General features: G+C 34.2%; 3 protein-coding genes across 3 annotated transcripts; 1 reads left to right on the forward strand and 2 right to left on the reverse strand.

Moving 5' to 3' along the window:
* The first annotated feature begins 1,758 nt into the window (after positions 1-1,758).
* On the forward strand, positions 1,759-5,187 carry LOC109219656. The gene is made up of 4 exons (XM_019384129.1): positions 1,759-2,745; positions 4,012-4,146; positions 4,404-4,553; positions 4,647-5,187. The coding sequence occupies exons 1-4, from the start codon at positions 1,951-1,953 to the stop codon at positions 4,953-4,955; spliced, it is 1,389 nt and encodes a 462-aa protein (XP_019239674.1). The 5' UTR covers positions 1,759-1,950; the 3' UTR covers positions 4,956-5,187.
* A 720-nt stretch (positions 5,188-5,907) lies between these two features.
* On the reverse strand, positions 5,908-8,886 carry LOC109219655 (transcription factor ILR3-like). The gene is made up of 5 exons (XM_019384128.1): positions 8,524-8,886; positions 7,175-7,237; positions 6,832-6,906; positions 6,509-6,671; positions 5,908-6,423 (listed from the first exon to the last, which is right to left on the reverse strand). Exons 1-5 carry the CDS (start codon positions 8,646-8,648, stop codon positions 6,157-6,159), a joined length of 693 nt encoding a protein of 230 aa, XP_019239673.1. The 5' UTR covers positions 8,649-8,886; the 3' UTR covers positions 5,908-6,156.
* A 3,661-nt stretch (positions 8,887-12,547) lies between these two features.
* On the reverse strand, positions 12,548-16,900 carry LOC109219654 (thioredoxin-like protein CXXS1). The gene is made up of 3 exons (XM_019384127.1): positions 16,608-16,900; positions 16,290-16,415; positions 12,548-12,911 (listed from the first exon to the last, which is right to left on the reverse strand). Exons 1-3 carry the CDS (start codon positions 16,707-16,709, stop codon positions 12,759-12,761), a joined length of 381 nt encoding a protein of 126 aa, XP_019239672.1. The 5' UTR covers positions 16,710-16,900; the 3' UTR covers positions 12,548-12,758.
* Positions 16,901-17,218: the final 318 nt, after the last annotated feature.

The following is a 17,218-nucleotide window of genomic DNA, read 5'->3' on the forward strand; positions in this document are numbered from 1 at the left end:
GAGAGGTGTAAATTATGAAAATATTTTTATGTAGTCTTGTTAAGGAAGAAATTTTTCTTTAGAGTTGAAACTCTATAACATTGAAAATGTGTGTTAATTAACTACATGATTGATCAATAATTATTTATACAAGATATATTATAAATACCGGATACATGCATATATGTTTTTCCAGTTTACTTTACTCCACCAAGTAAACCAAAAAAACAACCAACTTATCAAATCCAAGAAGCTTCCATGATGCTTCATTTCACCCGTGCACTCCAAAATATGGCTGATAAGCTTCTTGCGTGATGTCTCAATTGATTTTAAAAGCAAGTTACACGTCATTTACGTCTATTCTAGGTGAGTACCAGGCTCTATCATCATTATTCATTATATACTTGCAAGTAATAGAATAAGTTCAAAATGAACATATACATGTAGTAATAATAAAACACCTAGAACTATATGTTAGAAAAGTTATGTTGATCATCCCCATGTATTGATCATCCATCTTGTTCCTCCACGATATTTGTGAACATGCGCGGTCTCCCCCCAACCCAAAACCACAATCATAAACTTGGCTACAAAATTCCACTATGCCTGTATGGTCTCCCCCCCCCCCCCCCCCCCCCCCCCCCCCCCGCCCCCCCCCCAACCCCAAACCCCAACAAAAAAAAACTAAACCATAATAGGGTCAAGGTTTTCAATTTCACAAAACTTAGTCCAAAAAAACATGCATATAGCTTCTATTTCTCAACAAGTTATTTTCTAATTCTGCTTATTTATTGTGATTGCAAATACGTGTTATTGCCGTGAAGATTAGGGGTGTACAAAACAAACCGAAAAGCCGCACCAAATCGAAAAGTCAAATCAAACCGATTAAAAAATCCGATAAGGTTTGATCTGACTTGGTTTGGTGTTGAGTAAAAAAACCGAACCAAACCGACATATAAATATAATTTTTATATATGCTTTTAAGACTTTATATAGAATTCTCTTTAAAAATGTCTAGAAATATTTGGCATTCTCTTATGGGATGTAATATTTAATAGAATATGAAGTACTTTATTTTTATTAACTTTAAATAATGTATTGTATGATCACTTTCTTATCAAGTGTTATTGAAATGTGTCAATCTCTTTGTTTTTCCATATTCGTATGTCAAGATATAATAGATTCTTATATCTTTTTCAAATTTGACGTGGTATTTCGATAACTAAAAGTTAAATAGAACATATCATTATTTAGGTATCATATTGATTTTTATGTTTAATTTAAATTCGGTTAACTTTAAAATTGTACATCAACGAAATTTATTGCCAGACAACTAAAAAAATAACTATCATGTGTTATTAAGAAAATTCTCCCATAAAAATATTTTAATAGATCATATGTTTGTCAATTTTTTAAATTTTTATCAAACATATATTTACTTATATAAAATTTAACAAATTAAAACTGACATATTATTCATGTAACAAAAAAAACCCGAAAAATCTGAGAAAATCGAACCAATAAAATCCGATATAATTGATTTTGTTTGGTTTTAATAAAAATCGAACCAACCCGGTCCATGTACACCCTTAATGAAGACAATGTTACATAGAGTTTGAGGCTTTAAGCATTAATTTGTCCCATTATTTCAACTTATTCTTCGACCTCTTTCTTCACTTAAAAGAGTAGCAATTTGATCAGTCACCATTATGCATCTGATTTAATATCTCATCCTAAGAAGGCAAATATGCTTGGATGTTGACATGGACAATTGGTGAAAGTTATAAAGACGATGACAAGTGGCAAAAAGGTCCAAAATAAATTCTAGTTTTCCTCCCATGTCTTTGTACAAACCGTCATTACGTCCCATATTTTAAACCATCAACATTTTTTTCCTCTTAAGGACACTACACCACCTTAAAACCTCTCCTCCAAAGCACTCTCTCATTGTAACAAAACATTTTCTAGAAAATGAATTGTCACAACAGCTACCTGAAATGGACATTCTTCCTTATTTTTTTTACCACCTGCAGATTTTCTATAGCAAAACAAACAAACCCCACTTCAGATATCCCCAAATTGAATCAATTCTTGAATGCAATCTATGAATGGAGGGTTAATCAGCAGCAAAAACAAGCAGATACCGGTCTAAAATTACTTGAAGCTCCTACTGTAGTAGCAGGGGTGCTCTGTTTTTTAGCAGCCTCTATATCTAGTGCTGGTGGGATTGGAGGTGGAGGTTTATATGTACCAGTTCTCACTGTAATTGCTGGTGTAGACCTCAAAACAGCTTCAAGCTTTTCTGCATTTATGGTCACAGGTGGCTCTATTGCTAATGTTGTTTGTAACATGTTCATTACAAGTCCTAAAAATGGTGGCAAGATTTTGATTGATTTTGACATAGCATTGCTCTCGCAACCCTGCATGTTGTTGGGTGTTAGCATTGGAGTTATATGCAATCGTGTACTCCCGGAATGGCTTATCACTATACTGTTTGCTGTGTTTCTTGGTTTTTGTACTTTCAAAACATGTAAATCAGGCTTTTGTTTTTGGAAATTGGAATCAGAAGTGGAGGTGATGAGGATAAAAAATGGAAATCAAGAATTGGAAAATGGGTTGCTAAAAAATGAGAGTGAGCCTTTGTTGGAGAAGGAAGCAAAGGGAGGAGGAGGAGGCAGCATTCCGTGGATGAAAATTGGAGTGTTGGTGATGTTCTGGTTTTCTTTCTTTTTCCTCTATCTTCTTCGTGGAAATCGATATGGACAAGTATGCTCCGTTTTGTTTACACGTATCTTTTTCATTTGTCTTATTTTTCCTTTTTTGGGACACTTCATGCCATCACTGAGTCCTATGATCCTATTATATATTGTTAACATTTTTTATACTCTATTACTCCTCCCTTCTCCGGTCCAAAATACGTGATTTTTTTTGGTTGTTTTCACACATATTAAGAAATTCCCCTTTAACATTAAATTTATCATATTAATCTTTACTATCTCTTCACGTAACCACTCCTAACACATACTCCAACATTATTTATTCCAAGGGCAATGTAGAAAAAAAATAAGTAATTAATTCTTGAAATCTTGAAAAATCACTTATTGTGGACCACCAAAAATAGACCAAAAAAATCATTTATTTTGGATCGGAGGGAGTACTAAATAAAGGAGGAACTACATACAGTAATTTATAGTAGTGCTCTTCTACATTCTACTATCATATGACTTGGTTTGAATGGGATATGAATTAATTTCAAAGTTTCAACAATTTGGAGTTCTCGTTTCTCGCACTGGTCACCAAAATTACGTAGAGATCTTCGCCCTTTAAGGTTAATTTCAGTTTTATTTCTCATCACTAGAATATAATGCTGAAATCTAATTGTTTATATTACTACTCTTTTTAGCATTACAAACATGATGTCGATTCCTGTCCTCTTTCAGTTTAGTGAGTTCTGTCCTCTTCCCCTGTTAAAAGTAATATTCTTTGCGTCCCAAAAAATGACGTAATAGTTTGTGTTGAGACCATGAAAACAACAATTTGGAAAAAACTAAGTAGTTTTTACTATCATGTTTAATAACTTGTTTGTTCCTCGCTATAGAGGTAGATAACATGTTTATTTTCAGCTTTATCATTTCTATCCAAACACGCAATTGTTTATTCACAAAATTAGCTCCAACACGTAAAAAGTATTTTTAAGTACTTGATGCTTAAAAACTACAGAGTACTTAAATTGTTTGGCTCTAATCTCTTTCTGGCACCATAGACTAGAAGATATTTAGTTGAAAGACCTACTAATCTTTCACTTTCTTCAGTTCTGAAACTGGAAAGAAAGTGGGATCTGGTACTTTAATTTATGGACTTAAGATGTGTTATTGCTGAACCATTTGCTACTAATTCCAACTGCTTAAGAACGGTAATGGCTAGATGAGGAAAGAAGTAGAAAAAGGAAAGTGGTAATGAGAGTAAGAATTTTTGAAATGTTAGGTTACTAGTTTGTAACATTGTAACAGAAACTGTTTAATGAATGTGCAGGGAATCATTTCTATGGAGGCATGTGGTGTGGGATACTGGATCATCTCGTCAGTTCAGTTTCCTATGGCTATCATCTTTACGTCATGGATCTTGTATAATAGAGCAAGTCAGCAGAACATACCTTCCAAGAAGCAGGTATCTATAAGAGAGTTTATACTACTTACGCTATGTAAATAATTTTTGCACTATCGTTGTAATTTAGCCCGTCACAGTAGGCTATTTACTTAAATTTCTTGATTACCAAATTAGCATTACTATAAGAGTTACCTGATGGTGTAGGTCATTTTGACATGGGATAGAAATACCATACAATATCTGTGCACAAAAGTTGAACTCTTTCTTTTGCTTGATTTCTTGATTAAAAGTTAACTCAGTTTGTTCCTTAAATGCAGGAAGGAAGCAGTGAAACTAAACATGGACCTTCAGGGAAGCTCATATTCCCATTAATGGCACTACTAGCAGGGGTTCTGGGTGGCGTTTTTGGAATTGGTGGTGGAATGCTAATTAGTCCCCTTCTTATCCAAGTTGGAATAACTCCTGAAGTAAGCTTTGCCATACCTCTTATTCTTCCATCTTAGTTATCCTTAAATTTGGCTTTTTTCTTTTAGGATTCTGATGACTTTTTCTTACAATAGGTGACAGCAGCAACCTGTTCATTCATGGTTTTTTTCTCCTCTAGCATGTCTGCTGTGCAATATCTATTGCTAGGGATGGAGCAGGTGGACGACGCCCTCATCTTTGCACTTGTATGTTGTGTTGCCTCAATCGTTGGATTAGTAGTAGTTCAGAGAGCCATAAAACATCATGGGAGAGCATCCCTCATTGTGTTTTCTGTTGGCATAGTAATGGCTTTAAGCACTGTTCTCATGACCAGTTTTGGAGCTGTTGATATCTGGAGGGATTACACTAGTGGGAATTACATGGGGTTCAAGCAGCCTTGTTGAGAAAAGAAAAAGATCAAGTCTTAAGAAATTATCCAATTCAAGGCATTGTCCAAGTTTTGCAATTTTATGCTTTATCTAATAATCTAAAGAATCAAATGCTTCTTGGGAAGCTTTTGTTAAGATTCATATTAGAGAACATGAGTGAAGAGAGCTCTGAGATGTTTGTAACTTCGATTGTGAAGTTTAAGCCATGATTTTACATATCTTATGTATTTCCAATTGTTATGCTTAAGCCATGATTATTAATCCATATAACAACAATAGCTTGCACGACGATCATCTCTTTTAGAGGCGAGTTTCCAGTGAATCTTTACTTAGCATACATGGACTTACATGGTTTACAGAAGATGTTTCTTCAATGAAAACCTATTTCAGTATCAAAAACATAGTTTCTGAAAATAGTTAACTGAAAAATAGAGTAAAAAGTTGTTAGATGGGCAAACATGACTCTCAACAAATAAATTGCACATACAACAAAGCCGGGTAAAAAAAATCATTTTTATTGTTTTATCTCGGCGGATGAAGTATCTTTTCATCTTCTTTAGCCGAGAGTCTATCGGAAACAGCCTCCCTACTCTGAAGAAGTAGGGGTAAGGTCTGCGTACACATTACCCTCCCCAGACCCCACTTGTGGGATTCCATTGGGTTATTGTTGTTGTTATCATCTCGGCGGATGAAGAAAATTATGGTCATGAAATAAAAATGAGCATGACAGCTTACTAATTAAATGAGTGCTCAACCTTTTCCTTCCAAGTGCACAAAAATTAGAGCAAGTAGTAGTAGCTGTCAATATATTATCTAAAGGGTAAATGACAAGAAAGAGCATTCATGCATAGTCGCTCTAAAACATCTGACATTGTTGACCTAGAGGATATGAATGTATTAACCATTCCTGCTCTAAACTAGAAGTTGTTAGCTGACTGCAACTCTAGCTACAAAATTGTAGTCAAAATTGAACAACGACTAATAGCATGTCTTTGAGGATGTATGCTTGGTCAGATGATATAAATAAGGTATTCATGTAAACTTCAACGAGATTTACACGTTACTATACACAATCAGTTGATTGACTACCTCATCATACTATGATTTACCAATCTGATAATATTAGGAGAACAAAATGTCAGCAAACGTCAACAAAGTTGTTGACATACGAGTCAAAACATTCCCATAATTCTAGTAACAAAAAGTCGCATAAGATTTAAGCAACTGGGGGACGGAGAGCATGATCCTCTGAGGTATCAACTGCAGCAGGAGGCACAAACTGCCACATAGGAATTCCAGGGTAGCCAAGATATGGCATCATTTTGCTTGCATAGACTTGATGTGGGGCTGAAAAAGTTGAAGCCATTGCAGGCGGGTGTGGTAAAAACCCAGGTTGAGCGTTCATGGTCTTCAGTTGCTGCTCAAGTTTGTCTTTCTCTGCTTTCAGCTTCTGTTTCTCATCTCGGAGTTCATTTTTCTCAGCCTAGAAAAGATCAAAAGAATAATCACTTTATACATAGCTCATGAGCGAGAAAATAACAACGAGATAATGAGTTCAATGAACACACCTTCAATTCATTAACCTTCTCCTGCAAGTTGTCATAAGACTCTTTGAGCTTCTGAGCTTCATCTCTCAACTGCACCACCATTCGAACCGCATCACTCAAGATAACAGATTTATCCATTTTGGGCTGCTTTCCAGGTTCCAGGATAGAACTTAATTCTTGGAACCTTGACGAAATAAAATAGAAGAATACAAAAACAATTTTATATTCAAAAATAATTCCAGCAACCAGCAGTAACGAATTTAAATGCAGCACTAACCATCAGTCAAGCATGCAAGAGTTGGATAACACACAGAAAAAGAGAAGGAGAGAGAGAGTGTGTGTGCCTGTCATTCAGCTTGTCCCTACGCATTTTCTCCCTTTGTGCTTTTGAATCAGATGCACATGCTCCAGATCTCGCCCTGAAACAAATAAAGTTTCATATAATGGAATACTGGGAAAGAGGGAAAAGAAACACTTCAAAAACAAAGAAAGAATAACATGATATTGTTAGATAATGCTACAAGACATCACTGATGCTTTTTCAACTTTCTGATATACAATACAATAGAATACACAATACAGTAGAACAAGAGATATTCTGATGTTATGTGCTAGAGGCTACTGTTTTCGACTCTTTCAACTCGTGTTTAAAAAACTCCAGCAAACAATTGATTAAAAGAAAAATACCTCTTTTTGGAGCCACGGTCCTTCAGACTATCTGAATTGCCGTAGGAATCATCTAATCCAGAACTGTAATTAGGTAAGAAACACATCACAGTCACCACCAACTCTAACGATCAATCGGCTTAGTTGTGCAACACAAAAATGGAAACATTTTCATAAAATTAAAGTTATTAGTGCAAGATATTGAAAAGACCGAGAGGACTTAGCATATACAATCCTCCTCTTACAAGATTAATGTTAAAATGGATGAGTATCTCTTCTACGACTAAGGCTGCAGATTAAACTACAGGCGGAGATAATTGCCAAAAAATCTCTTCAAAATCAAGTGTCTCTAAACCTCCAACTTTATATATGAAAAACATATCCATACTCAATCATTCCTTTTTCTTGTTTGGGAAAAGGAAATGGGTACAGAGGAAGGAAGGCCACAGAAATAATTTTCATGTTCCTAGAAGCTTGTTTTATCCATGAGCTCTGCATCTTACTTAGCATAAATCCTAATTTGTTCATCAGTATTTTACGAGATCAGCTAAAGCGTCTAACTTGGAAAACCTATATGTTTATGGATAACTCTATCCAACAAAGAGCGGAATAACAATAAAATCAATAGCGGGATAACAATAAAATCAATCATTTGACAGCTTCAGAATAGTGAGGCACCTACAGACCGAATCCAATTAGATTAACAAAATCTTCTTCTTCTATGCTATAGAGGCCACATACAACATTGGCAGTAGAAGAATAAACTTGAAAATACTACAAAACTCATTATTTCCCTTGTTTAATCACAAACTAATCATTTATATAACCTACTGAGATAGTCACCATCCTCATCTTACTCACAACCTCCTTATTCTGAAACACACCACATAATAGCACAAAATCACCCTCAGAACTCAAATTGAACTTTCCTCTGCTTATTGAAACTGAAACTAAAGCTATTTGACAAGTGTACAAGCAAATTTTTCTTTTTTCCTTTTCTTTTTCAATAAGGAAGTGAACAAGTTAAAATTACTTGTAGTAGTCAACACTCAACAGATAATGAGTTATATGCCCTGCCACAAAAATTGTTTTTATTGTCTTCTTTTTGGCTTTTTAAGCAGTACACTTAAAGGTCAGTTCTTTTTTTGTGTTTGGCATTTTAAATAGTTCACTTCAATTTCTTAGTTCAAGAAAATTCAACCCCACATTCCCATTTCACCAACTTAATTAATTTTTAAAAAAGGATCAATAAAAGAATGAAACTTGAATTGCAAAATAAGATAAGAATCAATCTACAGAAATATCAACCAGAGTAAACTTCAATTAATTTACTAAAATTACTTGAAAACAAAGCTATATATTAAAATTACCTGACATTATTAGGAAGGGAAAAAGCAGTAGAGGGCCATTGAGCATTGGGTTCAAGGGAAGGAAGGTCTTCCATTAACCCAAGTTCTATAAGCCAATTTGAACCATCTTCTTCTGTTTCCGCCATTTCTTTTCTCCGAAAGGTGGCCGGAACTGAGAGTTAGCCGGCGCCGGGAAATTTTCTGTTGAAGAGTGTTTTTGGACAGTGGCGGGCGTGTTTGGCGGAACGGGAAAAATGGAGGAAAATGAGGAGGAGATGGAGAAGTGGAAGGAAATTATATGAGTGGTGGAGGGAGATTTTGGTTTTGACAGTTAAAAATTGAACCCTACTTTTACGTCACCTTCACCTTCAGTGGCATTGGCTTTTGACACCATTATTCCTTCTTTTTAAAGCATCTGCTATAGAACTACTAGTAGCCTAAAAAGTTACTCTGCATATTTTAATCCGAATTTTCACCTGGAATATATGTCCATTACGGTAGATAAAATTCTTTTCTAAAATAGCCAAGATTGTTTAGCCGTGCTTCTAAAATCAGTTTATTTTTGAAAAAAATAAAATACTTTGTATTTGGCTAATTAATTTAAAAAAATACTTTTGAGAAAGTATTTGTAAATTTATTTCTCTCAAAAGTATTTTAAAAATAATATTTTTAGGAATACTTTTATTTGCTTTTATTCGAGAACACTTTTTTCCTTCTAAAAGCTCGCCAATTACCTTAAATTTGAACAAAAATTACTTTCCAAAAAAATACTTGGTACAAAATTAATTTGTGGTTAAAGGTAGACACATATCCTTACGCCATGCCAAAAGAAGTGCTAAAATTGTTCCAAAAGAATAATCAACAGTTTGCTTTAAATACCTTTTTTCTGTATTGGGATAATTCAGTTGTCAATAGAAAAAAAAAATATAGAATTTAAAGTGGCTAGTCATTTTTTTTTCTTTTTCTAACTTCGTAAAACGTAAATGTTATATGGGGAATAGTGCTTAAGTTGTTGAGCCGTAAGGTTTTATAGTTTACTATTGATTAATCTTAAATTGTTAATCAAATAAGCCACTTGGACGACTTCTGGAAAAGCTTTTTATAATTTTGTTAGTAAAACAGTGTGAAAAACGTGTTTCGACAATTGTGAATTTTTATTGGAGATTTTTGTGTGTGTTCTTTGAAAATTTGCATCATTCTTAAAGACCGCTATTTAGGGTTGTCAATAGATATTTGAAAATCGACTAAACTGATCGAACTGTACCGCACCGAATCGACTTTTAGGTTTCTTTTAAAGAAACCGTAGGTTTTTATATAAATCTATAACCGTACCGATAATTAGGGAAGATTTTTTTTTTATATAAATAAACCGAAAAAAAAACCGAATCATGCCGAATAAATTTTATATGTGGAAAATATATTTATATAGTAAGTTTAAAACGAATAAAGCATTAAATTTTTCATTGGGTCTTGGAATTATGAAAATTGTTACAAGCAAAAAGTAATTAAACTCAAAATACTAGTCCTAAAATCTATTATGTTACTTATACTTAAACTAAGTTATTTTAAGTATCTTTATTAGCAAGACACAAAGTGTTCTAGCGATAATGAGTAGAAAACTACAATGTATTGAATATGTTTCCTTTCATACAATTTAGATTTATCTTTTTGAATATTTAATATAAACTTTATTCTTGAGTCCCGGCTTGGTTAATATCTTTCCACTTGTGTGATTTATGTTTTCTTTGCTTTTACTTGGTTTCTTTTACGTTGCTGTCGAGTAGTTGATGGATCTATACTCTAGCCATCTTTCATGTTTTTTTCATTCATCACCCTTTAAACAGTAAAAATGTCTAGAAAGTTTTGGTAAGTCCTGTAAAAGAACATAAGTTATTGCATTCTACTTCTACTGGTGAATTTTACAAGATATTTAAAAAAATACCGAAAATTAACCGAACCGTACCTATACTGAAGTGAAACCGACATGATTGGGATGGTTTCGAAAAGTCTAATTTTGGTTATACATAATAGAATAACCGAAAAATTGGTATGGTACAAATTTTATACAATAACCATCCGAACGGAACCATTGACACCCCTACCGCTATTATTCAAAGAACAAATCAGATTAGTCTCAAAAGACTGTCTATTCCTGTTTTGATTTAAGGTTTAACCCCCCCCCCCCCTCCACCCAACCCACTCACCCAACCCCACCCCCGGGCGGGCCTACAATGTAAAAATATGTGGTTTACTTTGAATAGTATGCGAATTGCGAAGAGGTACTTGAAACATGTTACACTGCTTTACTAAGAGTTGAAGTGTTCTGGTTCCACAATTTGCCACGTCTAAGAATAAAAATCACGAACTGCTTTTATAGTTCAGGGGGTTTTAGTTTATTAACTATCCTTGTCCTATTTTTATGACACTTTAATTTAAAGAATAAAATCAGTTTTAAAATAATTGTTTGAAACTTTATGACAACGCATTTAACAATAAATGATATAGTAAATCATATTACTCTTTATGTAGTTTCAATATGAAAAATTTCTTTCACAAAAGTAAGAAACAAATATTCAAATGTCTACCGAAACCTGAATATGTTGATTCTCATAATTCAAAATCATCTTGCTTATTGGTACGACAAGAATATATGAATATGTCTCGAAAGGAAAATAGTTAATTTATGGATTCAATAACGATAGAAAAGAATGAAAAAAAGAAAGGATACTCTTTGTCCTGGGAATAAGGCATTCACGACCCTTCAAAGTGTGGTTGTGTTTGAACATTATTACCCACCATTAACAATGTCTCTTTTCTCTTATGGTCCCTCTTCAAATTTATGCTTAGATATTTTATTCCAAAGAAATCTTATATGCCTATCTTCATTCATGAGTGGACGTTGCCTTTTCAACTATTCCTTTTGACTTTGCTTCATTCATGTAACCAAACTAATTAGCATTTGTATTAGCAGTAATAATCGACATGAAAGCAACTCTCCATTTTGTCTATCCATTTACGTAACCCCAATACACAAGTCACTCTATGATGTGAAACGCTCTAAACGTTTTCGGTATTTCCTTTTTGACAAGTAAGAGTCTTGAAGCAATAGTAAAAATTATTGTTGTTTGAACATATGTCATAGATATAAGTGGCAAAAATAGCTTCTGATCATACAAATCCAAAAGTTATTTTGTATATAATATAATCAATATAAAGTCTGCCCTTTTTTTTAATCCTGTAATATGATGATAGCCAGAGTTTAGTACATCGAACTGTCCTTTGTCCTTTATTTCCTTTTAGTAAGTGACAATGAAAGGTGCGTTCGGCCACCACGCTCTGGGTGCAAGCTCACTCGGCTCGAGGTGGTTAGTCAATCTCATGACTTTGCTTAGCTTGCAGAAATATAAAAGAATAATCTTTCACTATCTAGATGTCTTGAAAAAGAAATTCTAATTTTTTTTCCAAAGTCGATTAGTAATATATGTCCTTATAAGTTGAAAGGTTTAGAAGTTATGAAGCATCATTCTGCCTAAAGAAATAGACTGCATTGTAACTATCAATAATATCAAGCTAATATGTAGTCACGACAATACGTATATTGATGCATCACGAAAACAACTAAAGCGAGAAAGCCACACTCCATTTATCCACCCGTTTGTCATGCCCAATACATACATATAGTGCTTGAGGAATCTCGACGTATCCTCTTGGCAAGTGGCACCAATGTATTAAAATCTGTTGTTTTACATCTTGATCAAAGGCGGATCTAAAACGAATTCAATAAAATGAATTCATTACTTTCACCTCAAACTATATATACATATAATTTGCCTCGCATGATCTAACTTCCTCTTGCTGCAATTTTCCAATTAGGTAGCGACATCCATAAAAAACAAAAAATTTCAAATTAATGATTCGCGGTAAGTTGAAATAAGAACACGAGTCTCGCTTATCGCTCCTTTCGTTTTCTGATTCCCTTTTTCGGGTTTGGCATGCACATAGATTCCAGGACCACTATCTTACATAAGGCCAAATACCTTCTCAGTGTCGACAAAAGCCATTCATAGGTAATTAAGTTAAACTTATCTGATACTTAATTACACGCTTTGAAGATAGAAGAAGCACTATTATTAAACAGTCTTCTATAAGTGGATATGGAATTATCTACTACAATTTAAAGATGAAATAGCACAAGCCACACACTCAAATAATCTCTTTTGCAGCACAATATATAACAACAATATGTATTATTTGGACTAGGCTATATCTGTAGGGTTGGACTGAGCAAGACTTTGAACCCTTTTCCTTATCTCATCTGGATTTGCACCAACTAGCTTGTCTACTGGCACACCATCTTTCAGCAGAAGAAATGTTGGCATGGCTTTCACCTCGTATTTGCTAGCCACCTCCTACCAACCGTAAACAAAAACAAAATAATGCGAATCACCAACCTATCATCCCAGTAAAACAAGATCCGAGCATTTTAATCTGCTTATATTAGGTGGAACCTGAAAGTCAGAGTTCTTGCTTAAAAGGTTCTCTATCATAGCTAAATACAATCTAGCTGCTATATTTACCGGTATAAGCAGTAAAGTTGTGATATACAGCCTTTTTAACACCAGAAACTAGCAAGACTGAAAAGGAATAAGACAGTACAACAAATAGGGCTGGCAAAATGGTTAAAAGAAAATGGTTAACCACCCATATTATCCACTAAAAAATGGGTTGGATAATGAACTTTTTAAAAACGGGTCAAACATGGATAAGAACATATTATCTATTTAGAAAATGGATAACCAATGGGTCTAACTTTTACATTTGTAAAGCCACAAATTGGGGCTTGCTCTCCCAAAAGTTATCATATGCAAGAAGTCATGGATAATATGGTTACCCATTATCCGCCGGTTAACCGGTTTTTTATGCGTATTAAATATGGGTCGGGTCGGATAATTTTTCTATTTTTTTCATTACCCGTTTTCGACCCGAACCATATCCGACCCGACCCGCCCGTTTGCCACTCCTAACAACAAATAACAAAATCTTGCATTTGAATGTGGACAATAGTTTCTTCAGACAACATGGAGAAATTCATCTGTCAATGAAGGTTTGTGCCATTGGATTTACAACAAATCAAATAGACAACAGAGTACTGTTTCAGAAACAGAGAAGAGAAACTAGGTAGCTAAATAAAATCTTAACGGGTTCGCTGGTAGCTGATCAATGATCACTTAAATGACAAAATGATAAATGTACTTGGTTTCCTAGAATACAGTTTCATACTAGTTAGAATTAGAATTATTATCTTTTTCATTATGAAAATTAATGCAAATACCTAGCTATTATCAATCAGATTCTCCATCCACAATTTATAGAGAAAAGATCAGGAATCACTGAAGAAGAATCTGGTTAGATAATCATCAAACTCTCTCTACAAACGAGAATCTTGTAGTATTAATCTAACATATCTAAAGTAATGCTAGACAGCATCTGAAGTGATTGCTTTATATTATATATGTGAAGCCTTTCCCTAGACAAAGTATTTGCATATTCCATATCTGATTGCAATACATATAAGAACTAGGAGTTGCGACCAGCAGACGAAGAATCTCTCAACTTGGCCACTTGCAAATAATTGAAAAGACTATTCTACTCTTAAATATCTTAAAGATCGACGAGCTTATATCTTAAACAGCATAAAATGAGGAATGGTAAAATTGAAAGACGGAAACCAAGTGGTTATTCTCTGATTTAATATGGGAAATTCCAACATTGTGTGTTAGGTATTACTCCACTTCTTTGGAAATCATTTCATGGTTTTAATTTCTTCAGATTTCAAGTAATATTTTTTTAGAGAGAAAAGGTAAGGGAGGATTTCAAGTAGTATTATAGTGAGATATGTAATTTTTCCTGAATGCTCAATATTTCAGGAAATGAAGAACAGCAAAACAATTTTTCTACATTGGGTGAAGACTTGACAAAAAGTACCATTATGGTTGACTCAGTTGACATTTGACAATCATGTGAAGTTGTGAACGATATCAAATGACTTCGTAGAAGCCAATTAGCCCCAAGTGTCAAGTTTAGTTGGCCCCAAGTGTCGAGTTTAATTGGCCCCAAGTGTCAAGTTGGGACAGCTAGAGAATAAATGCCTTCAATAGACCAGATCAGAATTATACACAAAAAGTGAAACTTGGAATATTACACCAGAAAATAGAAAGGGTAGAAAAACTTTTCAGCAAAACAATATGAGATGATGATCTCTCTGACCCACTCATGTAAGGAAAACAATAGTAAGTTGTAGCATACAACTATACAAGCTAAGCAGTCAATCCAAAAGCTCAAAACTTAAGCCTGTTTCACTTGGGAGTTGGAGGACTTTTAGTGAAACAAATTCCATCAGAAGCATCTTATTCTTGAAACAATTCCCTTTTCATGCAAACCACTTTTTCAAGTGGATGATACTATCTAGGCGAAAAAGACCCAGCCTTTGTACAACAGGAGTTGCCTCCTCGTCAAATTGAAAGGCTCATCATAGTAGAAAGGCAAAAGGAATCAAAGGGATGAACCACATAATCCACTCTATGAAACTAATTTTGTTATTCACTTTGTCTACTAACATATTCTTGTTGCACAATGTGATATTGGCATATTGCATGCCTATGAGATTATTCTGACATCATTGTATGACTGATTCGTCATAATTCATAACTAAGACTCTATAAGACATTGGAACAGATGAAGACAAGTAAGGCCACACAACTAAGCAACTATCTGACGACAGACATGATATACGTGCATCAGTAGCTCATGAAACTAAAGAAATTTAAAATTGTTTTCAGAATAGGAGTAATGACTTGTCATGAATTACATGTTTGAGTGAAGGAGAAATAAAAGAGATGATCTCAATTAAGGACATTCCAAGAGTTATCAGTTTGAAAACCAATTTTTTTCTTGGTATAAAGGATTTATAAAGACCCTCTTGATGCCAAATAAAATCACTATCCATAACATCAAACTATGCTGTAAAAGCAAGACCAATTAAATCCAAGGTTGATAGAAACCAAAACAGTTCGTGACAACTAAATGTTTGATCAGAGGATATGTCTAGTCCGATATATCACATGCTTTTCCAAATCCCTATCTCAAAGTTGCTTCGTGATGAAGATGTGAGCTTTTGGACGGATAGCAGTATCGACAAACTTGTAGACAAGGATGAATTGGTACAGCCCGATAACTAGGTCCTTGCTATCTTTTATACTTTGCTTATGAGATCTCAACATGCTGTATTTGATTAATTAGAGAGATATACTACTGGAAAGCTAAAAAAGGACTAGTATAAGACACAACTCGGCTATGTCACATGCATTAAAGTCCTGCATTTCCTTTTACCACTTTAACTAAAGTCAGGAAGACACACAATACAATAGATAATACCACTGAAGGGGATGCCACAACCACGGGCAGGGGCGGATGAGCCTTTCCCCTACGGGTTCAACTGAACCCATAACTTTCGACACATAGTATAAATTTATATGTAAAAACCTACTAAAATCTCAATAAGTATTAGATTTGAACCCATAATTTTAATAGTATAATGAGTTCAATACTAAAAATATTAAAAGCTGAACCTATTAAATTTAATCCTGGATCCGTCTCTGGCCACATGCAACTAACCTCCCTTGACCAAACCATTCTTTAGCACTTAGCAGTAGGTTCAGCAAAGGAAATTTCTACATCTATTAAGTTTTAAAGTAGTGTCTTTTACACCAAAGGGCTAAAGAAATTACCTTGACCTCATCCACATCAATTGTGAGAATTGATATAGTATTTTGGTACATAGAAGCCAACTCCTCCATATAGGGGTTCATTGCCACAGAGGGAATACACCAAGCAGCAGTAAAGTGTGCCACAATCTACAAAAAAAAAAAAAAAGGGAAAAATGAATTGACACATACTACAAATAAAAAACTCCAAAAAAGAGTTTCCAACTTGAAGAAAAGAATAAGCTTCAATCACGAATACAAGGGGGGATATTCTTGGAAAAGCTTAAACTCACAGATAAAAAAAAAAATCAAGATTTTAATAGCCATGCAGGTTTTACTTACAGGGGATCCTTGAACAGTGGCTTGATTAACATGGAAATCCCATGATTCCTTAGACTCTACCTTCACAACTCTTGCCTTGGTCCCCTGTTCTTGGTCTTCCATTCTTACTGTGAACTCACTATTGACAAGGCCAAATTTGTGTTTATCCTAAATAGTAGAGATGAGAAAGAATGTCTATTTTTAATAGAATTAAGCATTGGACCCCACCTTTTTTAATGTATTTTTGGCTAAGCATGGAAATTTTGGACTTTTTCGAAGTTTCTTCCTTATCTGGTTTTATAATAATGTCAGTTGGGACTAGATATTAAGCATGAAAGTTTGGAACTTTATCATACTTGTTTTCCTTTTATGATTTTTGTAATGACAATTGGGTTAGGCACACAACTGCACAATTATAGAGATTCTTTAAGGAATTGCAGTAACATTCTAGAGCACCACGAGTGTTAAAATTTTGGTGGGTTAAAATGGGTTGAGTCAATAATTGGACGGGTCAAATGATACGCTAAAAAATTATTTGGGCTAAAATGGGATGAATCTAGATGGGCTAAAAAATGAGTCATAGTCCAATCCGGGGTGAAATTCAAAAATAGTCAGATTTATAAGTTGTAATT

This window comes from Nicotiana attenuata, unplaced genomic scaffold, assembly GCF_001879085.1.
Source record: "Nicotiana attenuata strain UT unplaced genomic scaffold, NIATTr2, whole genome shotgun sequence".
In the NCBI taxonomy this organism is placed as follows: domain Eukaryota; kingdom Viridiplantae; phylum Streptophyta; class Magnoliopsida; order Solanales; family Solanaceae; genus Nicotiana; species Nicotiana attenuata.

Bases quoted from the DNA above. Each gene is read 5' to 3' on its own strand.
- LOC109219656 (XM_019384129.1), top strand. From the start codon at position 1,951: ATGAATTGTCACAACAGCTACCTGAAATGGACATTCTTCCTTATTTTT. The intron at 4,147-4,403 runs GTATCTATAAGA...CCTTAAATGCAG, and splicing joins ACATACCTTCCAAGAAGCAG to GAAGGAAGCAGTGAAACTAA. The intron at 4,554-4,646 runs GTAAGCTTTGCC...TTCTTACAATAG, and splicing joins AAGTTGGAATAACTCCTGAA to GTGACAGCAGCAACCTGTTC.
- LOC109219654 (XM_019384127.1), bottom strand. From the start codon at position 16,709: ATGGAAGACCAAGAACAGGGGACCAAGGCAAGAGTTGTGAAGGTAGAG. The intron at 16,416-16,607 runs GTAAGTAAAACC...TTTTTTTTGTAG, and splicing joins CCACTGTTCAAGGATCCCCT to ATTGTGGCACACTTTACTGC. The intron at 12,912-16,289 runs GTAATTTCTTTA...TACGGTTGGTAG, and splicing joins TTGATGTGGATGAGGTCAAG to GAGGTGGCTAGCAAATACGA.
- LOC109219655 (XM_019384128.1), bottom strand. From the start codon at position 8,648: ATGGCGGAAACAGAAGAAGATGGTTCAAATTGGCTTATAGAACTTGGG. The intron at 7,238-8,523 runs GTAATTTTAATA...ACCTAATTACAG, and splicing joins TCCCTTCCTAATAATGTCAG to TTCTGGATTAGATGATTCCT. The intron at 6,424-6,508 runs GTGTGTTCATTG...GATCTTTTCTAG, and splicing joins AGAAGGTTAATGAATTGAAG to GCTGAGAAAAATGAACTCCG.